This window comes from Parasteatoda tepidariorum, chromosome 10, assembly GCF_982258835.1.
Source record: "Parasteatoda tepidariorum strain Cologne lab strain chromosome 10, Ptep-v5.0, whole genome shotgun sequence".
Lineage (NCBI taxonomy): Eukaryota > Metazoa > Arthropoda > Arachnida > Araneae > Theridiidae > Parasteatoda > Parasteatoda tepidariorum.
Genome location: NC_141764.1, coordinates 70,131,017 through 70,157,944, shown reverse-complemented (window position 1 = coordinate 70,157,944; position 26,928 = coordinate 70,131,017). Strand labels below are relative to the sequence as shown.

The 26,928-nt window shown below is 28.4% G+C and overlaps 1 protein-coding gene across 2 annotated transcripts; it reads left to right on the top strand.

Moving 5' to 3' along the window:
- The first annotated feature begins 11,795 nt into the window (after positions 1-11,795).
- LOC107443486 (carbonyl reductase [NADPH] 1) lies at positions 11,796-25,709 on the top strand. 2 transcript variants are annotated; one of them, XM_087154289.1, is made up of 9 exons: positions 11,796-12,389; positions 12,572-12,653; positions 13,562-13,740; positions 14,822-14,934; positions 15,020-15,145; positions 15,884-16,025; positions 18,344-18,407; positions 18,777-18,879; positions 25,538-25,709. In XM_087154289.1, exons 1-9 carry the CDS (start codon positions 12,369-12,371, stop codon positions 25,539-25,541), a joined length of 834 nt encoding a protein of 277 aa, XP_087010415.1. In that variant the 5' UTR covers positions 11,796-12,368; the 3' UTR covers positions 25,542-25,709. The 2 variants fall into 2 exon arrangements, with proteins under 2 accessions (XP_087010415.1, XP_087010416.1); XM_087154290.1 differs by having other exon boundaries at positions 11,872-12,389; positions 18,777-18,890.
- The last annotated feature ends 1,219 nt before the right edge of the window (positions 25,710-26,928 follow it).

Here is a 26,928-nt window from a genome sequence, read left to right as displayed (position 1 = left end):
CCTTTCGTATAACAACAAGTAATTTTATAATTTAATTTAGTGAAATATTTAAATTTTGTTAACATATGTGCTAGCTACTCCTTCATGTTTTTGTTACTATAAAGCAGTGGTTCTTAACCTTTTTAAGCAGCGACCCAAATTTGAGAAATATGTTCATGTCGCGACCCAAAAAAAAGTCAAAATTAGGCTGAGTAAGCCACAATGACTTCTTCTAGGAGGTGTTGGTATCACTTATTATTTGGTGTATTACTAACTTTTTTGGTTCGACTCAGCGCGACCCAAGAAATATGCTTCGCGACCCAATTTTGGGTCGCGACCCATAGGTTAAGAACCGCTGCTATAAAGCACGTAAAGAAGGGTCCAACATGATTGCATAAGAGCTCTGTATTCCTTTCTAAGGTTCTAATAGTTTTCATATGGTTCTTTTCTCTTTAAAATGTATTGTTTATGGGCGAAAAATATCAAAAGTTTCTTTTGCTCAAGTTAGGCGGGCCCCAAAATCCTATTATGCTTCCCCTATTTTCAGAGGTTAATCGGGCCCTGCAATTAGTTATCATGAGTGACAAAAAAATTCAAAATGAAATGTCAATGTTTGGAAATGTATCTTCAAGATTATTGTTTTTCACTATTTTATTGATGTCAATTATGCCTAATTGTCCTAACATTAAAAAATAATACTTGAAATTTTCTAATTCTAGCACTAGCTCTTTTTCATTCACATCATCGGTATAAAATCTGCATAAATTATTACAGTGAGGCATTAATTCCTTGGTCTTTAAAGAATTCAAATTTGAAAAAAATCTGAACAAATCAGTAATTTGTTCATACGTTGTTGAACGAGATTTTAGTTGACGAATTAATGTGTCTATTACTTTGAGGTAAACTTCAACTTTAAATCTTTCGCCACCTTGTAATATGACATCTTCCGCATCACCATCCTAAAATGTCAAACGAGAACTTCTTTGTGAAGTGATTCGGTTATGAATTCCCATAAAATTAACAAAATAAAAATATACTTTTTTCCTTGTTGCTCGGTAATTATTTTGGTAATTTTGTCATGATACCTTAAAGAAACAGTTCCAGACAGTGTTCTATGGAACTTTAGGGTTCCGGGGAGAATTACAGAGGTTTCGTCCGCGAAGTAGTACTTTTTATAACCGGGGATGAATACTTTTATAACTTCGAGTTTGTACTTTTTATAATCTCTGATTATATTTAGATCCAACCTATAAATCATATCGTATATAAACTTTCGGTTTCCTTTATTAACTTATTTGAAGTAAAATACCAATTAAATAGAAATTTCATTTCTTAAATTAAAATATATCTCTAAAAACAACATACATGCTGAACAAATTTGGAAAAAAATAAGCATTTATAAAATATTACATAAGTATTTCATACCGCACTTTTCAAATTAATATAAAATAACTACATTTTTTAGGAAGAAAAATGCTCTAGAAATTAACATTTTTAACGTTTATAACAAGTATCTGCAGTTCATTCAGAAGTAAACAATAATTCGGCTTATCTTATTCATTTTCAGCTTTTGTATATACACCAAAAATAAATTCAAAACTAAACTAGATAGAGCACAAGGACTGCAAATTTAACTGTCGGATATAAAACCTTTTTTAAGATTCTTAATGATAAAAATATGAAAAATCTTCATTCCTCTTTAAATCTTCATTCCTACTTTAAAAATAGTCTGTTTTTTATGTTAAAACGTTTGCAATTACCTTAATACATAATAACCGTAATGTCGGGATTCCGTAGAGGGAAGCCTGAATAATAATTGGGAACTGCTGCCTTAGAGCATGACATAATAATCACTAATTCAGTTAATTTTATTTTTCAATTTTGCATTTTTATTAAATGTGTGGTACTAAGAGCTATAATTTTAAAAAACAGAATTTTCGAAAAACTGTTGCAATGCGAACAGAAAAGTTACCAAATGAATGGTTTAAATACCATATATTTTGGTTTTGTTACCAAAATTGTTCTTTTTTTTGAGAAAAATGTCATAATTTTTTCTCTGTCGTTATTTTGTATTCTACTACTTCTGCATTAACTATTTGGACATAAATACTAAAAATGGACCTTAGCATTGAATGTCAAATCCAATCGTGGAAATAAGGCTCTTTTCTTACACTTTGACTTCTACACTTATATAATAATATTACAGATAAATTATTTTTAATAAACAAGGCAATTAAACTTAAGTATACCAAATTCATTTAATTTTCTTTTGTATATCTCAATAAATATTTCGATGCTATGAATTTAGAAATAGTAAGGAATTAGAAATTAATACCTTACATTTTATTTACATATTTGTAATTTTTACTTATTCTTTGAAAAGTGTTTTATATATTCCGGAGTTTGGTACAATTCTCAATTAGTAAATTTTCTCTTTCTCTAATGTATTAGCTAAAAATAAATTGTAATCAATTAGCAATAATGTACTTGTAAAAAATAAGCCGCGTTGACTAAAAGAACAATATAGAGAATAGAAAAGCAATTAATTGCTACAAGAATAGAAATGAGTGCACCCGCATACCCCGAGCTGTTTAATACCTCCCTATCCCAGTTTATAATCGAAGCAAATTTTTAAATCATATGAAATATACTAATATTTTTTTTATTCTTCTACGCCCTACACTCTGGAGCAAATGAGGGCTGTTATATTAATACTGTTTGGAAAAAAAAAGTAATAATAATAATATTTTGTAAGCTCATATTATTCAATTGATGTTTATATTTGAAATATTTCTTCATTATTTTTGCATTCTTTTTAATTATTTTAAGTACATTTGTTAATTTTTTGTGCAAGTGTAAAAATTATCATTATTTGTGTAAATTTTCGACTTATATTTTTAAGGATTTATTGAAAGATCTATAAAATATCAGAGAGAATAAATGTGATATGAGTTTGAAGTATCAGTTCTGCTCTTGATGGTGTACAGTGGCTAGGATGTGAAAGAGCAACAGCCCCGGTCATCCAGCCAAAACGAGCATTCAGTATATCTATGGAGCACACTAAAGCTTTATATTAATTAGTTTTAGATACAAATATAGAATAATTATTTTTATTATAGAATGAAATGTTTTAAAAGATAAAGATTTGTTAATGTTTAATATTTAATCAGAGAAAAAATTTAACCCATAATTAAATTTAACGAATAGCCCCTGATAAATTTTGTGACAAAAAAAATTTAAGCCTGATAGATTTCTGTATTTTGGAAACTCCCTCTAGTTTTACTATTCAATCAAATTGGTTTTGATGTCTTTCATCCCTCCTGTCTCATTAGTGATTCAGCATATTTTGATATCATTTTTGTTTCGTTCTTACTTAATATTAATTTGTTTGCGACAATTATATTTTTACTACATTTTTTGCGAGAAGTTTAAAAGTATAATATTGAGGGCATTAACTGAAATTAAATTGGTTTTTTTATATGCCTCTTTTACACGCAAGATACTGTCTGCTCTAAGTACTGCGATAATATAAAATGAGGTAGCAAAACAAAACGTGTGGAGTTATTTAAATTTATGTTGAAAAGTGTATTAATTAATTGTTTTTTGAATTGACAATTTCAGTCATTTTTTAGGTATTTGAAACTGCAGCATATCACATGAAAGTATTAAATATATAATTTTTAAAATATTTAAGTAAAATCAAAAAAGAATTCAGATCCTTAGGAACAGATATTAAATAGTCTCATGATCGAATGATGGAGCATACCTTTTAAACAAATCAAAAAACTTTTTTACCTTTTAAATTAAAAATGTGCTTATTTTTAAATAATTTATTAATACTCAAATTGTTCAAAAGATGACACAACAACGAAGTTTTTTTATTTTATCCAGTCATTTATTTATATTTTATTCTTTAAATGCACATGTTTAAAATAAGAAAGCTGTCAAAATTTCATATATAGTTCCGATTTACAATTTTAAGAAGTTTCGACTTTGATTTAAAAATTTAAAAGCTTTATTAATTAAAAAAATTAGAAGCCTTAATTATTAACTTTAAACGCATAATAGCAAAAAAATCATTGAGTTAAAAATAGAAACAAATATGATCAATAAATAATAAAATCATTAGCTTACTAACTAAATAAATTCATTTTGTGTGCGAAATATAATATTACAAATTAAACATATTTCATATTTAGGGGAAACATGGAAAATTTGGTCATACAGGAGGTTTAAACAATTTTTTTCTTATGTTTAAACATTTGTTTAGCTGATGATCATTTGATTTCAATGCTCTATCAAACAAAATCATATGTTGTTTTTGTCTATTAGCAGTAAGTAAAATTAAAATAAAATCATATTTGCTATCTCAATTTCATCCAGAAAACACCGAATCAACAATTTTGGCAGATCCGCCTGCCGAAGAGGAAATTGAATAGTGGCCCGCTATTTAAATAAATAAACAAAAAAATCACAAAATATTAAAAATAAAGAAGATATATTTCTCTCCATATTCAAATTACTGAATCAACCTTAATATTCATTTTATTTTAACAATGTTGCTTCCAATTTCTTACTTTTCATCAGTAAATAACTATTAAATGTCTGTTCCTTTAAACAAAATTATTAAATATTTTATGCACTTACTAATTGCTTTGTTGGTTCTTTAAATACTCATCCCTTTTTTAGTTCTTAAAAATTATCTATAAAACATATTTTTTGATTTGACAAAGTTTCTAATTTAAGTAAAAAATATTGATGTAAACACAGGGATCAAATATTATAAGCTTTTAGATAATTATGTTAAAAAATATATTTATTAAACACTGCGCAAACCTTTCATGTTTTCACTAACCACAACCTAAGTTGATTTAATAAAAGCATTTGCTTGCCTCCAAAGGTGAAAAATTTATGTCTTCTTAATATTTTACGAAAATTTGATATAGGATTCATGTACCAGGGTTCCCACGGTCCTTGAGAGTCCTTGAAAATCCTTGAATTTTTTTTTGCTAAATTTAGGTCCTTGAAAGTGCTTGAAAAACGTCTTAGGTCCTTGAAAAACTTGATAGGTCCTTGAATTTGTCCAATACTGCCGGCGGCCCTTTTTATGAAACACCCGCGGATCTTTCTCGTTCCTTCTGTTTTGTTCCCGAGCTCTCTCACGTGGTTTTTAACGCCACTGTTTCTAACCGGGCCTAGCGTCTTGGTGTCTGCCAAGCGCGCGGAGCACAGCAGACAATCAATGCGTTCGGGGCGAGATTCCACTTCATCTTCTGTCGCATATGCTTAGATCTTCTTCAGGGTGGCCACCCACCTGGAAAACCTGGAATTATCAGGGAATTTTTTTTATACTGGAAAAAACCTGGAAAAATCAGGGAAATATGGATAAAAACCTGGAAATTTTAAAGAAAAGCTGGAAATTTTTTCTTATATATTTTTTTAATTTCGCTAATTTAAATTATTTGCTAATTTTCTTAATTTAAATTGTTTCATCCATTACACCCACATTTTTTAGACAGAAATGTATCTCCAAACAGTTATAATATCATCTACTTACTTTGCTTTCTTCAAAATTTGCTCCATTATAACCCTGTTAAACTAGAATACAACATAAAATTCCCCCATGCAAATGTAGTATGCAGACTATGGGACTGTGCAATTTAGGAAAAGCAAAGATTATGGTGGATTCGGTTTTTAAATTCTGTCCGTGGGTTTGTTCACACAATGATTCAAGTTTATTCGCAATTGAGAGTGGTAATCTTTTTCTATTTTGACAAAATCAGAAAATGTTTTCGTATTTTTAACTTTATTAAATTCTCTAAAAGTTAGTTGGTTATAATTTAATAATAATATTGCACTCTTATATCGCACTATTTTTCTGAAAGCTTTTGAACTCCCAGTCAAAGAAATCTGTAAATTATTTTTTCTCAGCAAGCCAACCAATCACGCATTTTCCCCCATCACTAACAGCAATGTTTCTCGACAAATTGTTACAATTCTTGCATTAATGCTAATTTTTTTCTATTTCATTTTAACCTTTTATAGTATATTTTTATTTTAAAAAAAGTTTTTTTTAGAACTAACTATATATTGATATCAAATTTTACGGTTTTGTTGGTAAATATTAGTTTTTTGATTAAAAATTCTAATTGTATAGTTATCACAATATCGAAAGTTCGTAAATGTTGCTTGCATTCCAGAGATGATATTTCAAAGCTATTCCTCTTTTTACCTAAAAAAGCTGACAATGACTAAGGAATATATAGGAAACATGTTAAATGATGTATATACATAAAATATGATTTTTTTTATTCCTATGTGTTCAGTCAGGAGAAGGAAAACAGAACTTGGTGTTTTAGTTCTGCACTGTACAAGATTCCAGTTGTTCAAACAAAAACAATTAACTATGCTAAACTAAAAACCTGTGTGTTTAGACTGGAATTCTTTAAATGTTTTAATTTCAAATAAGAAAAGAAAAATCAAAAAAGTATGAATTTTAAGGAATTTTATCTATTTTGTTTCTTCTATAGAGTATAGAACTAAAAATTAGACAATTTTACATTTCTGACATTTATTTTTTTTATACTGAATCTCTTAAAATAAAAATGCTATTTCAAAATACTATTATTTAAAAATTTGACTTGAGGTATTGGTTTAAGGAAAATATGATCAGTGAATTTTATAAAAAGCACTGGTAAGATGAAATAAAGTATAATGCAGTATAGCTTTATATTGAAATGTAATTACAGTGATTCACAAAAGTGTTGATACACTTATGACTTTCAATGAAATAAGACTTTCCATTAATTAAAATGAATGTTTTAGAATGTATATTTAATGATAAAAAATGTGTTCTAATCTTAACAAAACTGAAATATTTTAAATGACAATATGAAACATTTTAAAAACAAAGGAAAAGTTTATTTTTAAGGAATCTATCATCAAAAAGTGACAAAAGCTTTATCCCACAAAAGTCATCATACACTTTTAAAGAAAAAACTCAGTCTATTAGTAAATCTAATTTTTCGTTAAATTAGCATTTAGTGGAGTTTCCTTTAGCATCTACAATAGCTTTTAAAGGTTGAAAATACGTGTAACTAGTTTTTTTTTCCAGGTGAAATTCGTGCAGAATATTTTTTAAAAATTTTTACAGAAACTTTTACAAGACTCAATTGCAAATTTATTAATTTTTCCACAAAATTTATAATTTTAATCTCTGATATGAAGTCCTTCTTTTAAGCATTTTATCACGTATTGCACAGTTCAATTGAATACAGTAAACTAATTTAACATATTCATCACTGATTTACCTCTTATGAAGACAAATAATCAAATTTGGTCCATTTTATTACGACCACAAGTCATTTTTAAATGATAAAATAAAATATTACGGAGTTAGCAAGCAAAAGTTAAAATATAATTTTGCTATTATAGGTTTGATACTAAATTGCTAATAAAGAAATAAGAAATTAAATGAAAAATAATTAAATAAAAAAAGCAATTGACGATAATTTTAATTCTGAGATCCAAAACATTTAAATGTACGATGACTTTCGTGGGGTAGAATTTTTGTTACTATTTGATTAAAAAATTAACTTTTGCTTTGTTTTTAAAATATTCTGTGCAGTTTTGCTAAGAATAGATTATACATCTTATTATCAAATACCCATTGTGAAATATTCATTTTAATTATTGAATTTTTATTTCCTATTTCAATATAAGTTATAAGTGAGTGAGCACTTTTGGGAGTCACTGTAATTATTAAAAATTATTGATATATAATCACCTGAAACGGTTTTCTTTTCCTTAATGAAAATATATTAAACAATACTTGTCCAAGGTTTTATTGGTTATTCTGATTTTGTCATTTTGTAGGTACACTTTAAGCAAATACTACTTAAAGTATCACATTAAATTCAATAAAAGCAATTAAAATTATTCAATAAAAACAATATATTCTGAGAGCTAAGCATATTTTCTCCACGTCTTAATTTTTTAAAAATTAATGTTGTACCAGAACATTAAAAAATAATAAAAAAAATATCTTGTAAAAAAATAGATTTTTTTCAAGATATGTTTAAAAAAATGACATTTTGAATAAGATATTTTATAATACAGACACTTTTCTTGTACACATCCTACACTTTATAAGAAAAAAGTTAAAAAACACAAACCTGGAAAATTTAAGATTTTTACCTGGAAAAATCAGGGAAATTTGAAATCTGTTTTGAGTGGCCACCCTGTTCTTTTTTCTTATCGAAACTGGAATACTCTCGAATTTCGTAACAATATGTACCTTGTAGTTTTCAATAAATTTGCCGTTTTACCATCCGCACTTGTCCTTACGTTTGTGTCATTTCAAAACTTTATTGTAAAGCGTATTCACAAAGGCACGGCTTCGTATTTGTGTTATGTAGTTTAGACTAGTTATGCCTGGGAAGTGCTATTTTAATCCCCAATGGATGGATAATCAAGCTTATAAAGAATGGATTTTATCGATGCCCGAAAAGAAGTTCAGAGCCAAGTGCCGATTATGCATGAAGGAGATCGATATCGCGAAAATGGAAGAATCTGCTCTGAAATCACACATGAAAGAAAGGTAAAACAAAAAAGCAGTCTCATGCCCTGAGTTCTCTTTTTCCAAAGACATCAACATCTAATTCATCTGGTGTAAATACTCCTTCAACATCGTGTGCCCCATGTGAAACAGAAACTTTAGTGGCCGAGGTAACATTGTCTGGTCAAAAGGAATGTGCTTGATGCTGAAATTCTCTGGAGTCTGAAGTGCATCACCAGTAATTATTCATGTAACTCCTGTGAAGGGATTCGTAAATTGTTCCCCAAAATGTTTGCTGATAGCTGTATAGCAAAACAATTTTTTTGTAGTGCCACAAAGTGAGCCTATTTGGGCTCCTTTGGATTGGCACTATACTTCAAAGGGATTCTTATAAATGAGCTGAAGAATGTTGATTGCTACACTGTACTCTTTATGAGACGTTAAATCAGTCTCTACAATCTAAGCAGATGGACATTATGGTAAGGAATTGATAATAAAGTTTGCACTAAGTATCTTACCTCCCAATTTATGGGTCATGGAACTGCAGAAAGTATTTTGTCCTCTTTTTACAAATGCATGGATGATGATTAAAAGCTCTCTAAAATACTTCAATTATCCATGGATGGACCCTATGTCAATTGGAAATTCTATTAGAAGCTTCAGTGTGAATTAAAAGAGAAATATTCCCACCAGGTCATATTCATTGGCAGTTGTGGATTACACATAACGAATAATGCTTTTAAACATGGTGAAACTCGGATTTGTTCCTTCTAATTTTTATTTTCAGAAAGAATTGTTGCTGCATAACATTTACAGAAGGTTGTGTAAATTATGGATGAATAATCTCAGAAACAATGTTTAATAGAGGAGAGGAGGGGGTTATGGAATAGTCATGGAATATGGAATACCTAAGATTTAGCTCTGTCTTTCATGCAGCCTTCACATGGAAATACACAGGAGATTTCACCATTAACACCTCTTTACCATTAGTTATAGATTGTTCTGAAAATGATTTTGTGAATTAATATGTAAAACCAGTAGGGTTGTTTTTAAAAAAATATATATTTTAGTCCATAATACATATACTCTCCTCTCTCTATATAGGCAAAGCATTTAGGTATTATATTTGAAATTAATTATTGCCACAACAAGCATTGTTGCTTCTAGTAAAATAGAAGAGAATAATTTTTAAAATTGGTCTTAGATTAAGGTCCTTGAAAATTTTGTTGAGGTCCTTGAAATGTCCTGGAAAGTCCTTGAATTTCAATCTCATCATAGAGTGGGAACCCTGTGTACGATTATTTCGGAAAATAACAAAATAAATTCAGTTACAATAATTAAGTAAATTAAACAATTAGGCTAGTTGAAAAATTTAGGATGATTAACGCGAAAAAAAAGCTTTTATAATAAATTAGAAAAAATATCTAAATTTTGTAAGAAAGAAAAATTAGAATTGAACGAGGACCAATTTAACGATAACGTATGTGACACAACGGAAATTTCAAGACAGAGTAACCCAAAGAAATAGTAACAAGACCCTTCCCTATTTACAGCCCTAGAAATTTTTTGTTCCAAGCAATTTATGACCAAAAATCAGATAAAAGGGTGTTTCTGTGGATATCTGATATTTCCGAAGTTAGGAAAAAAGAGCCCAAGACAATATAAAGAAGCAATAGCCCATGACAATTAAAACATTTTCCCAGAGTGTAAAGTGAGGAGGCTATTTGACAACTCTGAGGGTGGTAGCTACGAAAGTGGAGATATTTTCATCAGTGGAAGGAGTGCTTTATTGCTCTTTTGTAAACAGTTCTCTTGGATTTTGAAAAGCGTCCGACAATGTAAAAAAGAAAGAGAAAAAAATTATTATAGGCTTCCGAGGGCTCCAACTTCAAATAAAACTTTAAGAAAAGTGGGCTCTGGGGGCCCTCTTAAGTAACGAATAATACAGGAGTTAGAAAAAAAAATTTATAAAAGAAAAGCAATGCAATGAGATTTTAGACCTTTAGGGGGCCCATCCTTAAAAACGGCTCTAAAGACACTCCATCACAATTTCGATCAGTTGCGTAGGAAATACTTGCCCGCGGTGCTAGCCCTTACCCCGATTACCTGCGCATGAAATAAAGCATACTACAAGGGGTGATCAAATGAAAAGGTACGAAACGACACCGTGGGCACAAATGTAGACTTTATTCAAAATATACACCATAGGCCTGAGCACAACGATCCCACAGATGAACAAGACGCAGGATTCTCCTTGTTCCCAGAATTCCTGTGGCCGTGACGAGACCTAGTCCTTCACAGCGTTCTTGAGTATGTCGTCCGAATTAAAGAGCTTCCCTTTCAGGTGTTTCTTCAGTGGACCAAGCACGTGGAAATCGCAGGGCGACATGTCCGGACTGTAGGACGGATGGTCCAACGTCTCCCACTTGAACTTGGTCAGTTCCATGTGTGTGACTCTGGAGACGTGCGGACTCGCGTTATCATGGAGCAGAACCACACCCTCCGTGAGCAGCCCCGGTCTTTTGTTCTTGATGGACCTGCGTAGGCGGCAGAGTGTCTCACTGTACACATCGGAGTTAATGGTTTTTCTGTGCTCGGGGAAATCGAATAACACCTCACTGCTCCTCAATCGGCGAATTTTGAAACGCGAACGCCATCCTGTCTTCATACCTACTGCCTTATCATTTGGACACCACTTTTGATAAGAGCCTCTGCTATCTCCTGCACATGCGGGCACCCGCGCATGCTTTGATCCCAGTCAGATACTCCAATCGCATCCCGAGATGTCTCGCTAAGTTCTCCCATAGCGGAATATGAAAATATTTCACTGTTACGTTTTTACGTCGTTTCGGAGCTTTTCATTTGATCACTCCTTGTATTAAGGAATAATTTTACGAGGACTGATACCACTCATCCTCAGTCTCTTCGCTAGCTGATCAAAGTGATCATCCACGAACTTAATAACTGCAGGCGACGGTAGGAAGACATGTCTTATATATTAGTAAATTAGAATTGAATAATCGTAGCGGTAGACACTATTTAATTAAACAAATATATGTAATCTTCTTCAGATAATAAGATGTCCTTGACTGCATTGCATTAGTAAAACCTTGGCAGACTTTTAGTATTCCGTAAATCCGATTAAACAGATTGCGAATCTCTAGTTCGAAGTTAACGTAAATCGAACGTAACTCTTAAAGAATGAAGGTTACAAGCGAAAGTAACATGCTTATTGTTTCCGGCTCCTTGTTTTTTTTTCAATCACTTGGTTTGTTCGGAATTTTCAGTTTTCAAATATAAATGCATTTTAGCCACCTTTTAGAGGCCATCTACTTGAAAGCAACTAGTGGTTTCGGTTCCATTTAAATAAACAAAATACACGTGCTGATTCTGTCGCATCCTGCATTTTTATCTTTTAAATTTAAACTTGGTTTAATCTTCTAACTATGGTTAGTTTTAAATGGAATTCTAGTGATATATGTATTCTAGTGATATATGTATCATCAATAATCGCTTCCATGATAATTAAAAGAGCTTTTAGCAATAAACTTTATTGAAAATATAAGCAAACTAAGTGCCGTTCTGGTATTGGACTATTTAGAGTTGGTTGAAGAAGCGAAGGTTGTAACGTGTGATCACAAACGAGAAACCAAAAACCGGTTTCTTAACTTAATTGTCTCCACTTGGTTGCCTAGTGTAATCAGCACTTAAGCTTTTCCTCCTGTGCGACCGGCGAACTTCGGCTTGAAGGCTGGCTTAAACTGTCTGCTAAACTTTAAGACTGAAATTCTTGGTTTTTGTAGTGTGAATTTTGAATTCAATTTCAAAGAAAATGACCCAAGGAGTTGCTGTTGTACGTATAGTTTCTTTGATTCTTTTTTCTCTTTATATTTCTGCAAAAAAATAATTGCTTTTTTTTCTAATGGCTACATGAAATTTGTTTCCTTATTCCTTCAAAAAATTTCAATTTTTTCACCTTTAGATATGTATATTCTTTTCTTTTAATTTTATTTATAGTATTGTCTTAATTTTCAGGTGACTGGGAGCAATAAAGGTATAGGAAAGGCTATTGTACGAGCTTTGTGTTCTAAATTTGGTGGTGATGTTATTCTCACTGGTAAACATTTTTATTTATTTATTTTTGCAATTTACGAGTGGTATTCATAACACTGCATTTTATAGTTTTATTCAATTGGGGAGATTATTAAAGTCATAAGGTATTTTTATAATCCAGTATTTCCCAAACTAATGACTTTTGTGTACCCTTTCTAAATTTTTCGTAAGGCTGGGTACCACTAATAAAAAAAAGGAATGTATTTTTTTAAAAATATGTTTATTTTTCTTTTTTGGTTTAAAGTTTTGTTAATAAGTTTATTTCCATCAGTGAAAAAGATGATATTGTTTTTGCTGTGATAAAAAGACTTCACAAGAGTTAAAAATCACAACTTGCTGTTAACACCACTATAACTGCTAACTCTACAAAAAATAGCCAATAGAAAATACCTAATTGTAAATTTTCATGGCTAGCTTTCTTTCTAAATAAATTTTTCTGAAATTTTCGTTTGTTGTAAGATATTTCGCATAAGAATGTGTACCTCCGCTAAACTGTTCCCGTACCCCTCGGGGGTACCCATACCACACTTTGGGAAACACTGCTATGTTCAATAAAGTTAAGTCACGATCTTTAGATGAAAAGTTTGACAATGCACAAGACTTTGTTTCAGTTAAATTTTTTAAGAGCCAAAACATTCATTCAAATGCACAGAAAACTTTTTCGGTCCTGTTTTACACTGGCTACAGCTAATAGAGATAATAGTAATCTATCATGAATGCAAAAACATTCTTTTTAAGTAAAATATTTTCAAAATTGTGTGCTAGTCACTTTTTATAGTGTTAGATGTAACTTTATACATTGTAACAATAATTATTGAAGAAAAAAGAGAGTAATAAGTAGTCGTGTTATCACAACCCGCTTATAAAATTCGAGGAGTTATATTTCTGAATTTATATATTATATTATTTTAGCTCGTGATGAATCCAGAGGCTTGGCAGCTGTAAAAGATCTTGAAAAAGAGGGTCTGCATCCCAAATTTCATATTCTAGACATCACAAAGAAGGAAACAATCAAAGCACTAGCCTCATATTTAAAGGATCATTATGGTGGTTTAGATGTTCTAGTAAACAATGCAGCTATTGCATATAAGGTCAGAACAGATTTCTTAGAACAGATTTCAATCAAAACAGAGCAATTGCACATAATTGCTCTGTTTTGATTGAAATCTGTTGTATTTTTGCCCAAGTTAATTACACAATTTAAGTACAAATTATGGTTTTTTAAAAAGATTTCTGATGACATTTATTATATTACTTATTTGTGTATAATGCAAAATGGCCAGTTAAAGTGATATTTAATTTTGAAGAATATTGAACTCTCAGTGCACTGTTTTTGTATTTTTCATTTTTATTTAAAAATTTAATTTATGATAATCAATTTTATATATATATATTTTTTGCAATTATATTGGTTTGAAATTAAATCTATGTTTATTTTTTGTTATGAAAGTCATAAATTAAATTTGTTTTTAAATTAACTTTTTATTTTGGTACATTCTGTATTACTTCATAATTGATTTTAATATTGTTTTTATAAGCTGTAACATGATTCCTTATTATGAAATTTGTGATAAATACTTCAGTATTGTCAGCCTTCAAAAGTTTTTCATCCTTTTTTTTATTAAGAAAAAACTTGTTAGTTGCATTTTAACTGTGATATTTATTTTTTTATATGGATACTTTTAGACTACAAAATGAATGGGAGAAAAAAAAAGAAAAATAGGTATGTATATGATCTTATGGTCTGAATATTAATTCCAAGTTAGTTAGGGAAGTTTAAAAAGTTAATTGAAAGGATGCGTCTGATTAAATTCGTTTGCTGAATAAACTCATTTAAATTTACATAAAATGTAAAGAACTGGCTTTTTACCAATCTATGATGAAGACATAAAACTAACAAACTTTTAATGCAATGGAATTAGTCTATTGTTCCACTTGTTTGAACAACAATAGAAAGTAGAAATGGTTTATAGATTATTAAATTCTTAATTAAAAAACTGACATGTCTGACACTTTAAAGTTAAATTATTGATGTGTGATATGTTTTTATCTGATACAACTGTTGTTTATTTATTTGGCAAACTGTTTTTTTCTTAGTATTTTAAAATTGGATATTATATTGGGTAAAACTTTGATAATTGCATTCAAGTTTCTTTATTTTTATTTTAACAGAAAGATGATGCAGCTCCATTTTCTGAACAAGCTATTAACACAATTGGGATTAATTACTTTGCTACTTTGGATGTTTGCCATGAACTTTTTCCTCTACTGCGAAAACATGCTAGGTAAGCAATCTTTAGTTCTTAAGGTGAAACAGTTTAAGGAATATTCTAGTTTTTTTTATTGATTTGGTTTTATTTATTTTTCCAGGGTTGTAAATGTGAGCAGTTCTATTGGTCAGCTACATCGTATACCGGGAAAAGAATTGCAACAAAGATTTTTGTCTGAATCTTTAACTGAAGAAGAACTTAACAAATTAATGAATGAGTTTGTTGAGTAAGATGTATTTATTTACTATTATTATTACTTTTTTTTTATTATTTTCAAAATTTGCAATTTATTTATTTAAAATTATTCAGTTTCAGAATGCAAAATTGCATAACTTAGTTTGTTTATTTAAATTCAAGATTATTTTGTTCTTCATTTTTCTTTTGCATCTACTTATTTGATATTTACCTAAGGTTGTTGATTAGTTTGAAGATCTATTTAACTGTGGATTTTTAACATATTAACATTTTACTTATAATAGAAGCTAGTTTGTGCAATATTAAAGTAAGGAATTTTTTTTTCATACAATAAATTTCAATATCTCTTCAAAAAAAAAAATCTGTATTCCTATTCACTCTATTAAATTAAAAAAAGCACTAGTTTTAAGCACTATGTGAAACTAATCCTATTTTAGTTACGTTCAAGGTAGTCAATTCATTTTATACATTTTTTTTTAAATAGATTTTTGTTTTCAATTTATATTTATAGGAAAAAAGTAACTATATTTTTCTTATTTATGTAATTTCTATTATGAGATATTTTTGGATAAATTTTAGCCTACTCTGTATTAACAGGCTATCTTATTTTACTAGCAAATTGATTCTTCCTATGTTTCTGTTCCTGTTTTAAGGAATTAAACTATATATTTATTTAGAAAGTAATTGTAAGATTGGTTGAAAAATATGCTTTTATAGACAACGATTGTGATATACTCTTATTAATATATGCTATTTTCATATATTATAGAGCTGCTAAAGCTGGGGAAAATGTTCAGAAAGGTTGGGGTGAATCTGCATATGTAGTATCTAAAAATGGTGTGAATGCTCTTACATTTATACAGCATCGCAAATTCAGTCAGGATCCTGATATGGATATTGTAATTAATACTGTAAGTTTATGTGAAAAAGTTTCGTTTCAAAATGTTAAAAAAAATTTTTTGTTGATGTTTGATTGTAATGTGTATAACTGATATAACACATATAAATTTTTAAAAAAAATAGTGATCTTGCTTTTCCATAAGTATATTATGACTTTTTGTTTTTAATTTTCATGTTTTTAAATTTCTTATAATGTTTGTATTTTTTATTTATTTATTTTTGGTAATCAGATATTAGTGAACTTGGTGATAAAATTATTATACTATTTAAAAAAATAGGTGTTATTCTTGCTATTCTTATTAATTTATTAAATTTTTAAAGAAAAGTTATTTTGACAGTTGATAACCTCTATAGTATTCTTCCATAATAATGCATTGTCATTTGTCTTGGCAACTTAGTACTTTTAAAGATGGCTACAAAAACAAAGAATTTCCAAAAAGATAATTTTACTCCTAACTGGTGTTTAATTATCAACTTAAGTGGTGTTTTATGGTTCACAATTAAATTGTGAGTGTGAAAGAACCATAAAAGTCTTTTAGTCACACTATGTCTTTAACAGAACTTTCATCTCTAAAACTGTTTAGAATTACAATGGTAAATGCAGTTAATTGAGAATTATATTTTAATCCACTACAAGCTCAGAACATTGTACAAATCCAGTATCTGTAAGCAATGAACAAATCCACTGTTTTTTCTAGGAATCGTTTCAAATCCACTTGTTAAAGGGAGCATTTAAAATTGTATTTTCTTAGTGAGTATTCTGTCTTCTGAAATGCTCTGCTGTGGTTAGAAAGGCCTATGCTGTAGAATTATATTTTAATACACTACAAGCTCAGAACAATGTACAAATCCATTGTTCTTTTTGGGAATCGTTTCAAATCCACTTGTTAAAGGGAGCATTTAAAATTTTATTTTCTTAGTGAGTATTCTGTCTTCTGAAACTCTCTGCTGCGGTTAGAAGGGCATATGCTGTAGAATCCGATTATTCCTGAATTCAAGGTAATCCAGACCGATTTTATTTTTCTCAACAATGTGTAAATCAAGTTTCAGATAATTTTTTTTTTTTTTAAGGTGCAGAACCCATTTTTTGATTGAAGAAACTTTTAGAGTTATTCTTATCAATACTTTACTTTTCGAGTTATTCTTATCAATTCTTCAATTTAGTTGAAGGTACTGTGGCGTAACTACCACTACGATTATTAAACATCAATTCGCTGGTATATAAGACATGCTAACTTGATTCAATCAAGAGGTACCTTTTGATAGAAGAAGGTTGGCATTGTCGATAACTCCTCCCCCCACAGTACTTTTAGAATCTTCGATTGCATCATCTAAGTACTTTTTAAAGATTAATTCTCCTTTATTTTGATTACAGCTAATCTGAGAGCTTGAACGTGCAGATTTGTGTTGCAATAAGCTGTGTAAAAATTAAAAATATACAATTGCAGAAGAGTTTTTTTTTTTTTTTGAATAATTCCCATCATACTACTCATGTCATGTTAATTGAAAAAAGATTACATAGTGTAATCACTTAATTAGTTACAATTTGTGTATAAATTTCACATTTATTACAGAAATCTTCAAATGTGTATTTTAAAAATTGCTTAAATGTGTGTTAATTTGTCATAATACTTAAAACGAAAACATAATTTAAAAGGCGTGATAACTCGCAAAACTCATAATGAAATTAATAGCAATTGATTGAGAAATACAATGCTTTTCATCAATTTTGAAGTATAATATTGAAAAATAGAGTTGGGAAGATTTTATTTTAAATTGTTACTTATTTTTGCATGTAATGACTATGCATTGCATATAATTTATAACCATGCATAGTTTACTTTATGTTAAAAATCATATTTATGACAATTTATAAACGTGTTATAAATTATTGTAAATATGTTTTTAAAAATTTCCAATTTATTTCTTGTAGACATAGCTTACATTGTTTCATTAAGAATAAATTAGATATTAAACTGAAAAAAATATATTATATTTTAATAATTTTAGAATAGCTGAATTTTTGGAAATTTGAATAGCAGTATTTCTGATTAGTTCAGATTAGTAACTAATAAATAATGAAACTATATAGTTTGTTTAATAATCTATATAGTAAAATACAACTGTTAACATTAAGTATGACATTTTAAGAACAAAAATATATCATGCATTAAGTAAGTTATTTATATTAACATGTGGATTCTGTTTCACTTATTTTTAAAAAATATTCTATCAATTTATAAAAAAATCTTGGTTAACTTCTTGTAAGTTTTTAATAATTCTTTATAAATTTTTTGATATTCTTAGTAAATATTTAATAATTTTGTAGGTTCATCCTGGGTATGTTGATACAGATATGACTTATCACAAAGGTGATTTAACGCCCGATCAAGGTAAACTTATTTCCTTCATTATTTTTAAATTTTTTTTCTAATGCGTTTTTACTATTTTTAATAGTAAAATACAACTAAAAAAAGTTTAATATTTTTCTTCTCTTCAGTTAGAGTAATTTATTTTACTTTAGTTTATTGAAAATATAAGTAAATTAAAGTGAGTTAATTTACTAATGTTCTTAAGATACTTAATTTGTCAGGGTTTAAATTTTACAATATTATTTTTTTTCTTTCTCTTTTCTATTTTAGTAATTAATTTTACCTGGTCTGTCATTTCATAATTTACAATCACGCATACAGTACTTATTATTCTGGTTCCCAAATTAGAAGAAAATAAAAAAATTTATGTATGTTTTACTGAACTACTAGGTGCTGAATCTTCTGTATATTGTGCTCTATTACCACCTGGTGTGGAATCTCCTCGAGGAGAGTTTATCTTTGAAGACAAAAAAATTCATCCATGGTTTCCAAAGTAAGATGAAAGTAAATTTTTAAATATTTTTTTTAATTTTCTGCTTAATCTCTACATTGTTTCAGAATTGAAATTTTTATTGCTTTAATTTTGTCCAAAAAAAATGTAGGTAATCTAAAATACCACATACTATATTTCTGGAATTCTGATTGGTGATGGCCTAGTATTTTACATGTTGAGCAGAGAAGATATTCAACATCAATCTATCTGTGAAATTTAAACAAAAAGCGATTTTAAAAAATTGGAATTTCTACCTTTGTCTCCACCCCTATAATAGCTGAGTTTAATTGGGTGAAAAAAAGAAGGGGGCCTTTTAACTGCAAATTATTGTATTGTGTTGAACTTCATTGATGCCATAACTAAAAGTAAAAATTTATGTTTTCAAACTGACTAACAACCAAAAATTTATTCTTTAGTACAATTTCAAGATCTATTATTTTCTGTTTAGAATTAAATATTTACTAGTTTGCTCTTGAGATGGGCTTTTAATATTGGGATTGATGTTCAAAGTTGCCCTGACATATCAATTGACACAAAAATTGCCCTACTTATTCTTCAAAGCAGCATAACTGGACTCACAGTTGCTTCAAAATAAAATAAATAAACAAGTAAATGAAAAAAAAAAGGTATTTCGGGTAATTATGTGAGTTCCAGCTTCTCGAAATAGCTATAAAAAATTTCAAAACAACCAATTGCATCACTGAGCTTAATGCCTTGTTACTGTAAGACTTCTTCATGTATCTTAAAATCTTATGAAGGAGTTAATTTCCTTTGTTAATTTCTGTGAAAATACACAGTAAATAATCATGTATATTGACATTGTATCTGCTTTAATAGTTTTGGACAGTGATGTATTTTAAAGGGTATTTTTACTTTATTTTTATAATACTTAGGATTAAAATTTAAAATTTTTTATAAATTATATTCATAAAATAAGGTTATTTGATTAGGACAGAAAAGTGCCTTAACTTTTCTATCTATTCTTCCTCTCTGTTGTAAATAGCAGAATCTATTAGCTTTTCAAAAAATTAACAGAACAAGATCCATAAATGGAATAATCTAGCACAAACTTAAATATAGTGTATGAATGTGTATTGTAGCACATCAAGCTTAGCTAGTGGGAGCAAAAGGAGGCGCCCGTCCCCGGATGCAAAATTTAAGAAAAATAATTAAAAATAAATTCCAGAATAAACTGTTTCTGTTTTTTAGCTATCACCAGTTTCATTTGCAAATTAAAGGCACCATAACTTTTACAAATTTTTATCCAATTTACTGATAAATTGAATAGAATGTCTATTACTATCATTATAGTTTGCTTTAATAGAAGTTTTTTTTTCTTTTTTTAATTATTTATAACAGAATGGCAATATGTTGAATAAAAAATGCCTTTAGAATAAACGCTTATTCTTTAATGAAACACATTTGTCATAATCAAAAGCATCTAAGTGGAATAAAAACTGCATGAGTAACGTAAATTATTAAATTTGAAACTGACTCAAAATTTCATTAAGTTATCAAGTTGCATTGTTTTAAAAGAAGATTTCTGTCAAAGTGGAAAAATCTCATTTTAAAGTGGCCCCTATAAGTTTCACATCATAATGCAATGGGCCACAAAAATATAATTTGTCCCCAGTCACTGTAAAGCCTAATGGACAATTACAGTCAAATTTTTTTTTCATTTTAATGCATTCAGAATCCCTCAAAACCCCCAGAAAACATTTTTTTTACTTTTCTAAGAAGGCTATTTATTTAGTTATTTTCAATCAAAAAACGCTTACTTTCGTTTTCGCCTGAAACGGGGAGTGACGTGATTATTCACGAACTGACGTCACACGTGTCCATATGCCGTTCACTTACAATAGCCGTGCTGTGAAAACCAATGCGTTCTTGCTTTCGTTTAAATTTTCTAATTAAATCCAACCATTTTAGATGGTCTAAAGCCATCTGTATAAAAAATTGCGCCTAATATCGCTTAATAAAAATGTGGATTTGATATAACGTATTTTTATAATGTTAAATTTCAGTGGTACCCACTGAAACATTGTTAATACTTGACGAAATTTTGTAGCTCGGAATATTTAAGATTTTTTAGTTCAATAAAAAAAGTGCATGGTATTGCTTATAAATGATGTGTTATAAATACAAAATAACTTCGTTCTTTCATTTTTAAACTATAATCTTAATTTTAATGTATACTTCAAGTTCATTTGGAAGATTTATTTTCATCTTAAGTGAAAGAAATGTTGGATCAATTTCTTATGTAGAATAAATAGTTTTAGATTTTAAAATGTAGGACAGCTTAAGTTATTGATAATTTTTATCTATTTATTCTAGCGTGAATTCAAAGCATGTAATTGTATTCATAGCAGTAGCCTCTTAAAAAACTTGTGATCCCAGCAAAACTTTAAATTCATATACAGTGGAACATCGTTTATACGACGCCGAAGGGACCACCGAAAAACGTCGTATAAACGATAACGTCGTATAATCGATTTTTACTTCTAAAACTGAAACTTACTCTGTTTTCAGTTAATTTTAATGTTTAACGTGTTGATTTACATAAATTTCTAGACAAAACAAACAAATAACCAAAGAAGAAAAATATCAGTGAGCAATTTGAATGTATGTTAGCTTTAATTATATTTTCTTGCTATTAGTCTCTACAGTGCTTTGACTAGCGAGTTGAACTTATTGCTTTCTATGATGCAATTTTAGATTTCTAATCACGGCCAAATCTAATGGCTGAAGTGCACTGTGCAATTTGCAGGAAAAAAGAGAGCTTTAACATTTTCCAAAATAATTAGTATCGATGGGAGCGCTGGACATTGGTTGATGAATAGCAAAATTTTTCGTTTTTGCCTCTTCATTACATTGTTTAGTTTTTTCAGTCATCTAGTAAAAATTACGATCGTAATCCAAGCAATCTTGTTGGCACCCTTTTCTGTATTATTCATGTTGGCAAATTACGCCCTTTTTTAAAATACACAAGAAAAAAGAAAAAAATTAACTAAACGTGAACAAAACCTAAAAACCGACGTATAACCGATTCTGTGCGTCGTATAAACGATATATTTTTACATTAAAATGAATAGGAATGATTTGGGACCACACTAAAACGTCGTATAAGTGATCGTCGTATAAACGATGCTCCACTGTATATATATATATATATATATATATATATATATTCCTGCAGATTTTATTAACTTTACTTTAATTGCCTTAATCTATGTTATAAGAGTATTTGAAATCAAGCATATGCATTTATTTAGTTCTTTATTGCAGAAATAAGAATAAAATTTTATAAATGCATATAAAAATAATTTTTCGCTATAGCAAAGTTCCTATTTACTCAAAGAATAAAAATAATGAGAAAAAATATCAACATTACTGTTTATTTTTTAATTATTTAATAAATAATAAAGAATGTGCATTAGAATTTCTTTCCATTTTGTATAAGTTAATTTTTTATTTTTGTTCTCTAGCTTTAGTGAAACAAAAACTTCCAGCTTAATGATATTCGCTGAAATTTTGTGGATAAATAAGTTAATTAGATATGGATAAATGAGAAATTAAGTGAAATTTTAAGTATATTTAGATAATGGTGATGATGATGGTCAGATATATTTCAATGGACTAGATTCTTGAAAGTGTTGATACGTTTTCGGCTATACCGTATGCATAACCTGAGATTTTTTAAAATTATTTTTTATTAAATTATTTTTAATTAAAAATGTATAATGTATTAATTTTACTATTTTAGAATTTTTCATTGCAAGCACTGACAAATAGCTTTTCAAAAATAAGGAGAGAAATTAACAATAACCATACTTTATTAATACTATATTGCAGAAAAAGGAATTAAAATTTTCAAATTTAAAAATAAAAGTAATTTCGAACTGTAACGGAATTCCTATTTAAGCTAGGAATAATAAATATAAGCGTTAATGTGCATTTAAATACTTAATACATAGTGAAACAGACAAAAAAAGATGACATAAACTGCATTAGTAAGTATTTACTTAAAAAGAAAATCCTTCAACTCTAGTAATAAATAAATAAATTAAAGAAGCAACATTAAATTACATTATTTGAATTTTTGATCATTAGCACATAGATTGTAACGATGATGGACTGATATTTTTCAATGGACTAGATTTATGAAAATACTGATTTGTTTCAATGCAATAACGAATTATAAAATCATCCATCCTATATCAAAATGTATAAAATTTCTATCCAATCTGCGACTTATTTTAATTAAGTAATTAGGTTGTAATGGAGCATTAATTTAATTTAAAAGTAAGTGGAATGAAATAGTATTTTCTATGAACTTTAACACTACTGATTTCAACCGAAATGAAATGTTGATTCGCTGTATAGAGCTACATAAACATTTCTTCAGATATTTTAATGATAAATAACAACGTTTGAAGTTTTAAAATATTTCTTTCATTTTGCACACACTCTCAGAACCGTAAATTTAATTCACAAAATTTCTACTGATAATTTACAAAGGATGTTCATACGGTATACGTGATATCAAAACTAAAAGAGCATTGAAATAGCCTTAGCGGATGGAGACGGCACGTTTCCCTTCGGCACATTTGACGTCATAACCAATCAGGGGTCGTTTTTGATTGCATCACTTACGGAGGCCTTTTGGGGCAATTTAAATGTTTAATAACTAAATAAATAAACATTTGCCGAAAAAAACAATCAGATTTTCGGTTTCAGGGGAGAATTTCCAATAAGTTAGATATGAAAATAAAAAAAATTATGATATGCTATAATTGTCCATTACCCCTCTGGTGATGAGTCACCCAATTTAGAATTTGGATGAATCCTATGTTGGTTAACAACATTGGTAGTGATCATTATGATAGTTATTATAGAATAGTTTAAAAAGTGATTTATATAATTGTGAGTTGTATAAATCGTTTTAAAATTTTCTGTGTTTATTAGGGTATTGTAATGTAGAGAACCGATTATCCGGAACAATCGGGACCATCGCTATTCCGGATAACTGATTTTTCCGGTTTTCTGAATCGCTACAAAAAGCCGTTTTTTTTTAATTGTTAAACCCAGCTAAAAGAATAAATATTAGGAAATAATCTTAAAAAGAAGAAAAAACGATGAAGTAATACAGTAATGATTATTTCTAAAATAATGGTATGGTAAACATCTTTCAAAAAAGGAAGAAAAATCCTAAAATCTTATGAGGAAAATTTTTTTCGTTTTAAAAATGGCGGGAAAATTTACCGAATTTCGTTCCGTTTTTTTGGTTTTCCGATTTCCGGATAACGGGTTCTGTACGTACTAATAAATAATTATAATATTGTATGAAGTGATTATGAAAATTAAATTTAAACTTTTTTTTTTTTTTTTACGAAATATAATAATCATTGAATGAATTAACAGAGAAAAAAACATGGTTGTAATGAAATAAAAAAAAAGTAAAATTTATTTCTAATAAAGGTAGATATTGATTTGCATTACCGTAATTTTGTAGAGATGTGCCGCAGCAATAAAATTTAACTACAAAAGTAAAGTTTTTCCTTGGAAAGTCCATGCCATCAGAAGCGACGCACATTTTTTTTCTGCCTGAACAAACGTGGAATTAACTTATCTGTTTCAAATAACAGGTTATGTTCAAAATAAATGACTAAACGTTTAAGATAATTATTAAATATACGATAAATTAATGTATGTGATCTTACTTAAGATCAGAAATTTTGTATTTCGATAATTATCACCATAATTTTTCAAATGTACACAAGATTGTACCGAATACAATTGTGCGGATTTCATGTGCAACACATTCGCAAACGCATTACGTTAATAAATACCATTTTAAAATACTCTAATTTTATGTAAACAAAGTGTTTAAGATTCTGAATATAATAAAATTAAGTTATCAAAATACAATAAATTGATTAAAAGAATTTTACAAAGTGCAAAATTGTAACATCCAGAACAATCGCGGTTTGCATCACTTCACTTCATCATAATTTGATTTGAAATACCTAAATATTATTAAATCAAATAATTAAAAAGCTAAAACTCGTTACCATAATTCAAAAAAATATTAATAATAATAAAATAAATCTTGTTTTGCCTAAAATTGTGCGACACAAAGCAATCGTGTTTCTTTCTACTAATTTTAAATTTCTAAAATTTGAACCTATAAAATAATACAGCCAAAAACCTGTTAATATTTTTTTTAATGTGAAACCCACCACAGTGTTGCATATTGTGCATATCATGCTACTTTGAATTATAGATCTAAATAATTGAATTGTGTGTGTAAGCCATACTAAAACATAGTCAAACAGACTTGTTTTAGCAAGTTTAGATGTTATTATAACACTTTAACGTTATTGAAGAAAACGTTACCTATGCATATTTTAATTGTAAAAAAATTTTAGAGAAGTGTCCCTTAAATTGTTGTTAATCTGTTTGATATAAATAACGAAAATATAAAAATAATCGCTGAATGGTCTGTCAGTTGAATAATTTGCTAAAAGGATTTAAGTTTAGTTATCTAAGGTTAGTGTTAACTGCAGAATCATCTTATAACATTAAGCTATATTTAATAATTGTATTTTCTTTCTATTTGTTACTGGTGTAAATTATCTCATACAGTATTTCATTTCAGTTGAAAGCATAAGATGGAAAATTTGATTGACTGGATAACAAAGTTGAAAATCGATGTCCAGAAAATCTCGTATCATATTCAGAATTATATGTTTCCTTCAAACCAAATGAAATCATAATTATGCATTTGTACTTAATTATTTTTATATTTTTAATAAATGAGTTTGCAATAAGTTTGTGTACAGATTCTTATGTTTTAAAACTTTTAAATAATAGATACCAGTTTACAATTTAATTTCAGTAAAATATATACATAGCATTATATGTGTGCCCACACAAATAATTTTAAAATCATATTTAGAAAGTCATTTTTGTTATGTATAGTCAACAAACAGAAACTGTTCGTTGAGGGGATTTAATAGAAGGTGATTTTAATAGTACGCTTTTTGTAGATTATGATTATGACTAATTTATTATTTAAAGGGAATTAAGTTACGAAATCGGATATAAAAATATATAGACTCCGGGCCGTTTTTATGGTTATGGGCCTGTCATTATTTGGGAGTCCTTTATAAGTAAATTTAGCGAAAAAAAATTTATTTTTTAATAATTTTTAAAAATTATTTCATTGTAAGAGTAAAAAACATATAAATTAATTATAAAAGCTTATATACATTATTTTTATCGAAAATCTAAGATAACAATACTTTTCGCGCCTTTCGAGAGGCTTCTATCACATCGTCAAAATAAATTTCCTGTAAGACATCATATTCAATGCTCATAATTGACAAATGACTCAATCTTTCTTGAGTCATACTATTTAACTCATTATTTATTAATATTAGTCTGGAGAATGAACCTTCGCTACTACAATTAGTTATCATAAAGGAACAAAAGACATTTTAATTGATATTTCAATGTTTGGAAATGTATCTTCGAGATTAATGTTTTTCACTATTTCATACGTGCCGTTTACGCTCAATTGTCCTAACTTGTATTTAAAAAAAGTGCTTGAAATGTTCTATTTCTAGCACTAGTTTTACTATTCAGTCAAATTGGTTTTGATGTCTTTCATCCCTCCTGTCTCACTAGTGATTCAGCATATTTCAATATCATTTTTGTTTCGTTCTTACTTAACATTAAATTTGTTTGCGACAATTATTTTTTTACTACATTTTTGAGGGAAGTTTAAAAATATAATATTGAGGGCATCAACTGAAATTGAATTAGTTTTTTTTTATATATGCCTCTTTTACTTATATCATCTACACACCCACAAGTTATTGGCTGCTCTAAATACTGCAAAAATATAAAATGAGATAGCAAAACAAAACGCGTGGAGTTATTTAAATTTATGTTCAAAAGCATTAATTGTTTTTTGAATTGACAATTTCAGTCATTTTTTAGGTACTTAAAACTGCAGCATATCACATGAAAGTATTAAATATATCA

Coding starts and splice junctions, on each gene's coding strand:
- LOC107443486 (XM_087154289.1), top strand. CDS start 12,369: ATGACCCAAGGAGTTGCTGTT. Junction 12,390..12,571: donor TGACCCAAGGAGTTGCTGTT/GTACGTATAGTT, acceptor CTTAATTTTCAG/GTGACTGGGAGCAATAAAGG. Junction 13,741..14,821: donor ATGCAGCTATTGCATATAAG/GTCAGAACAGAT, acceptor TTATTTTAACAG/AAAGATGATGCAGCTCCATT.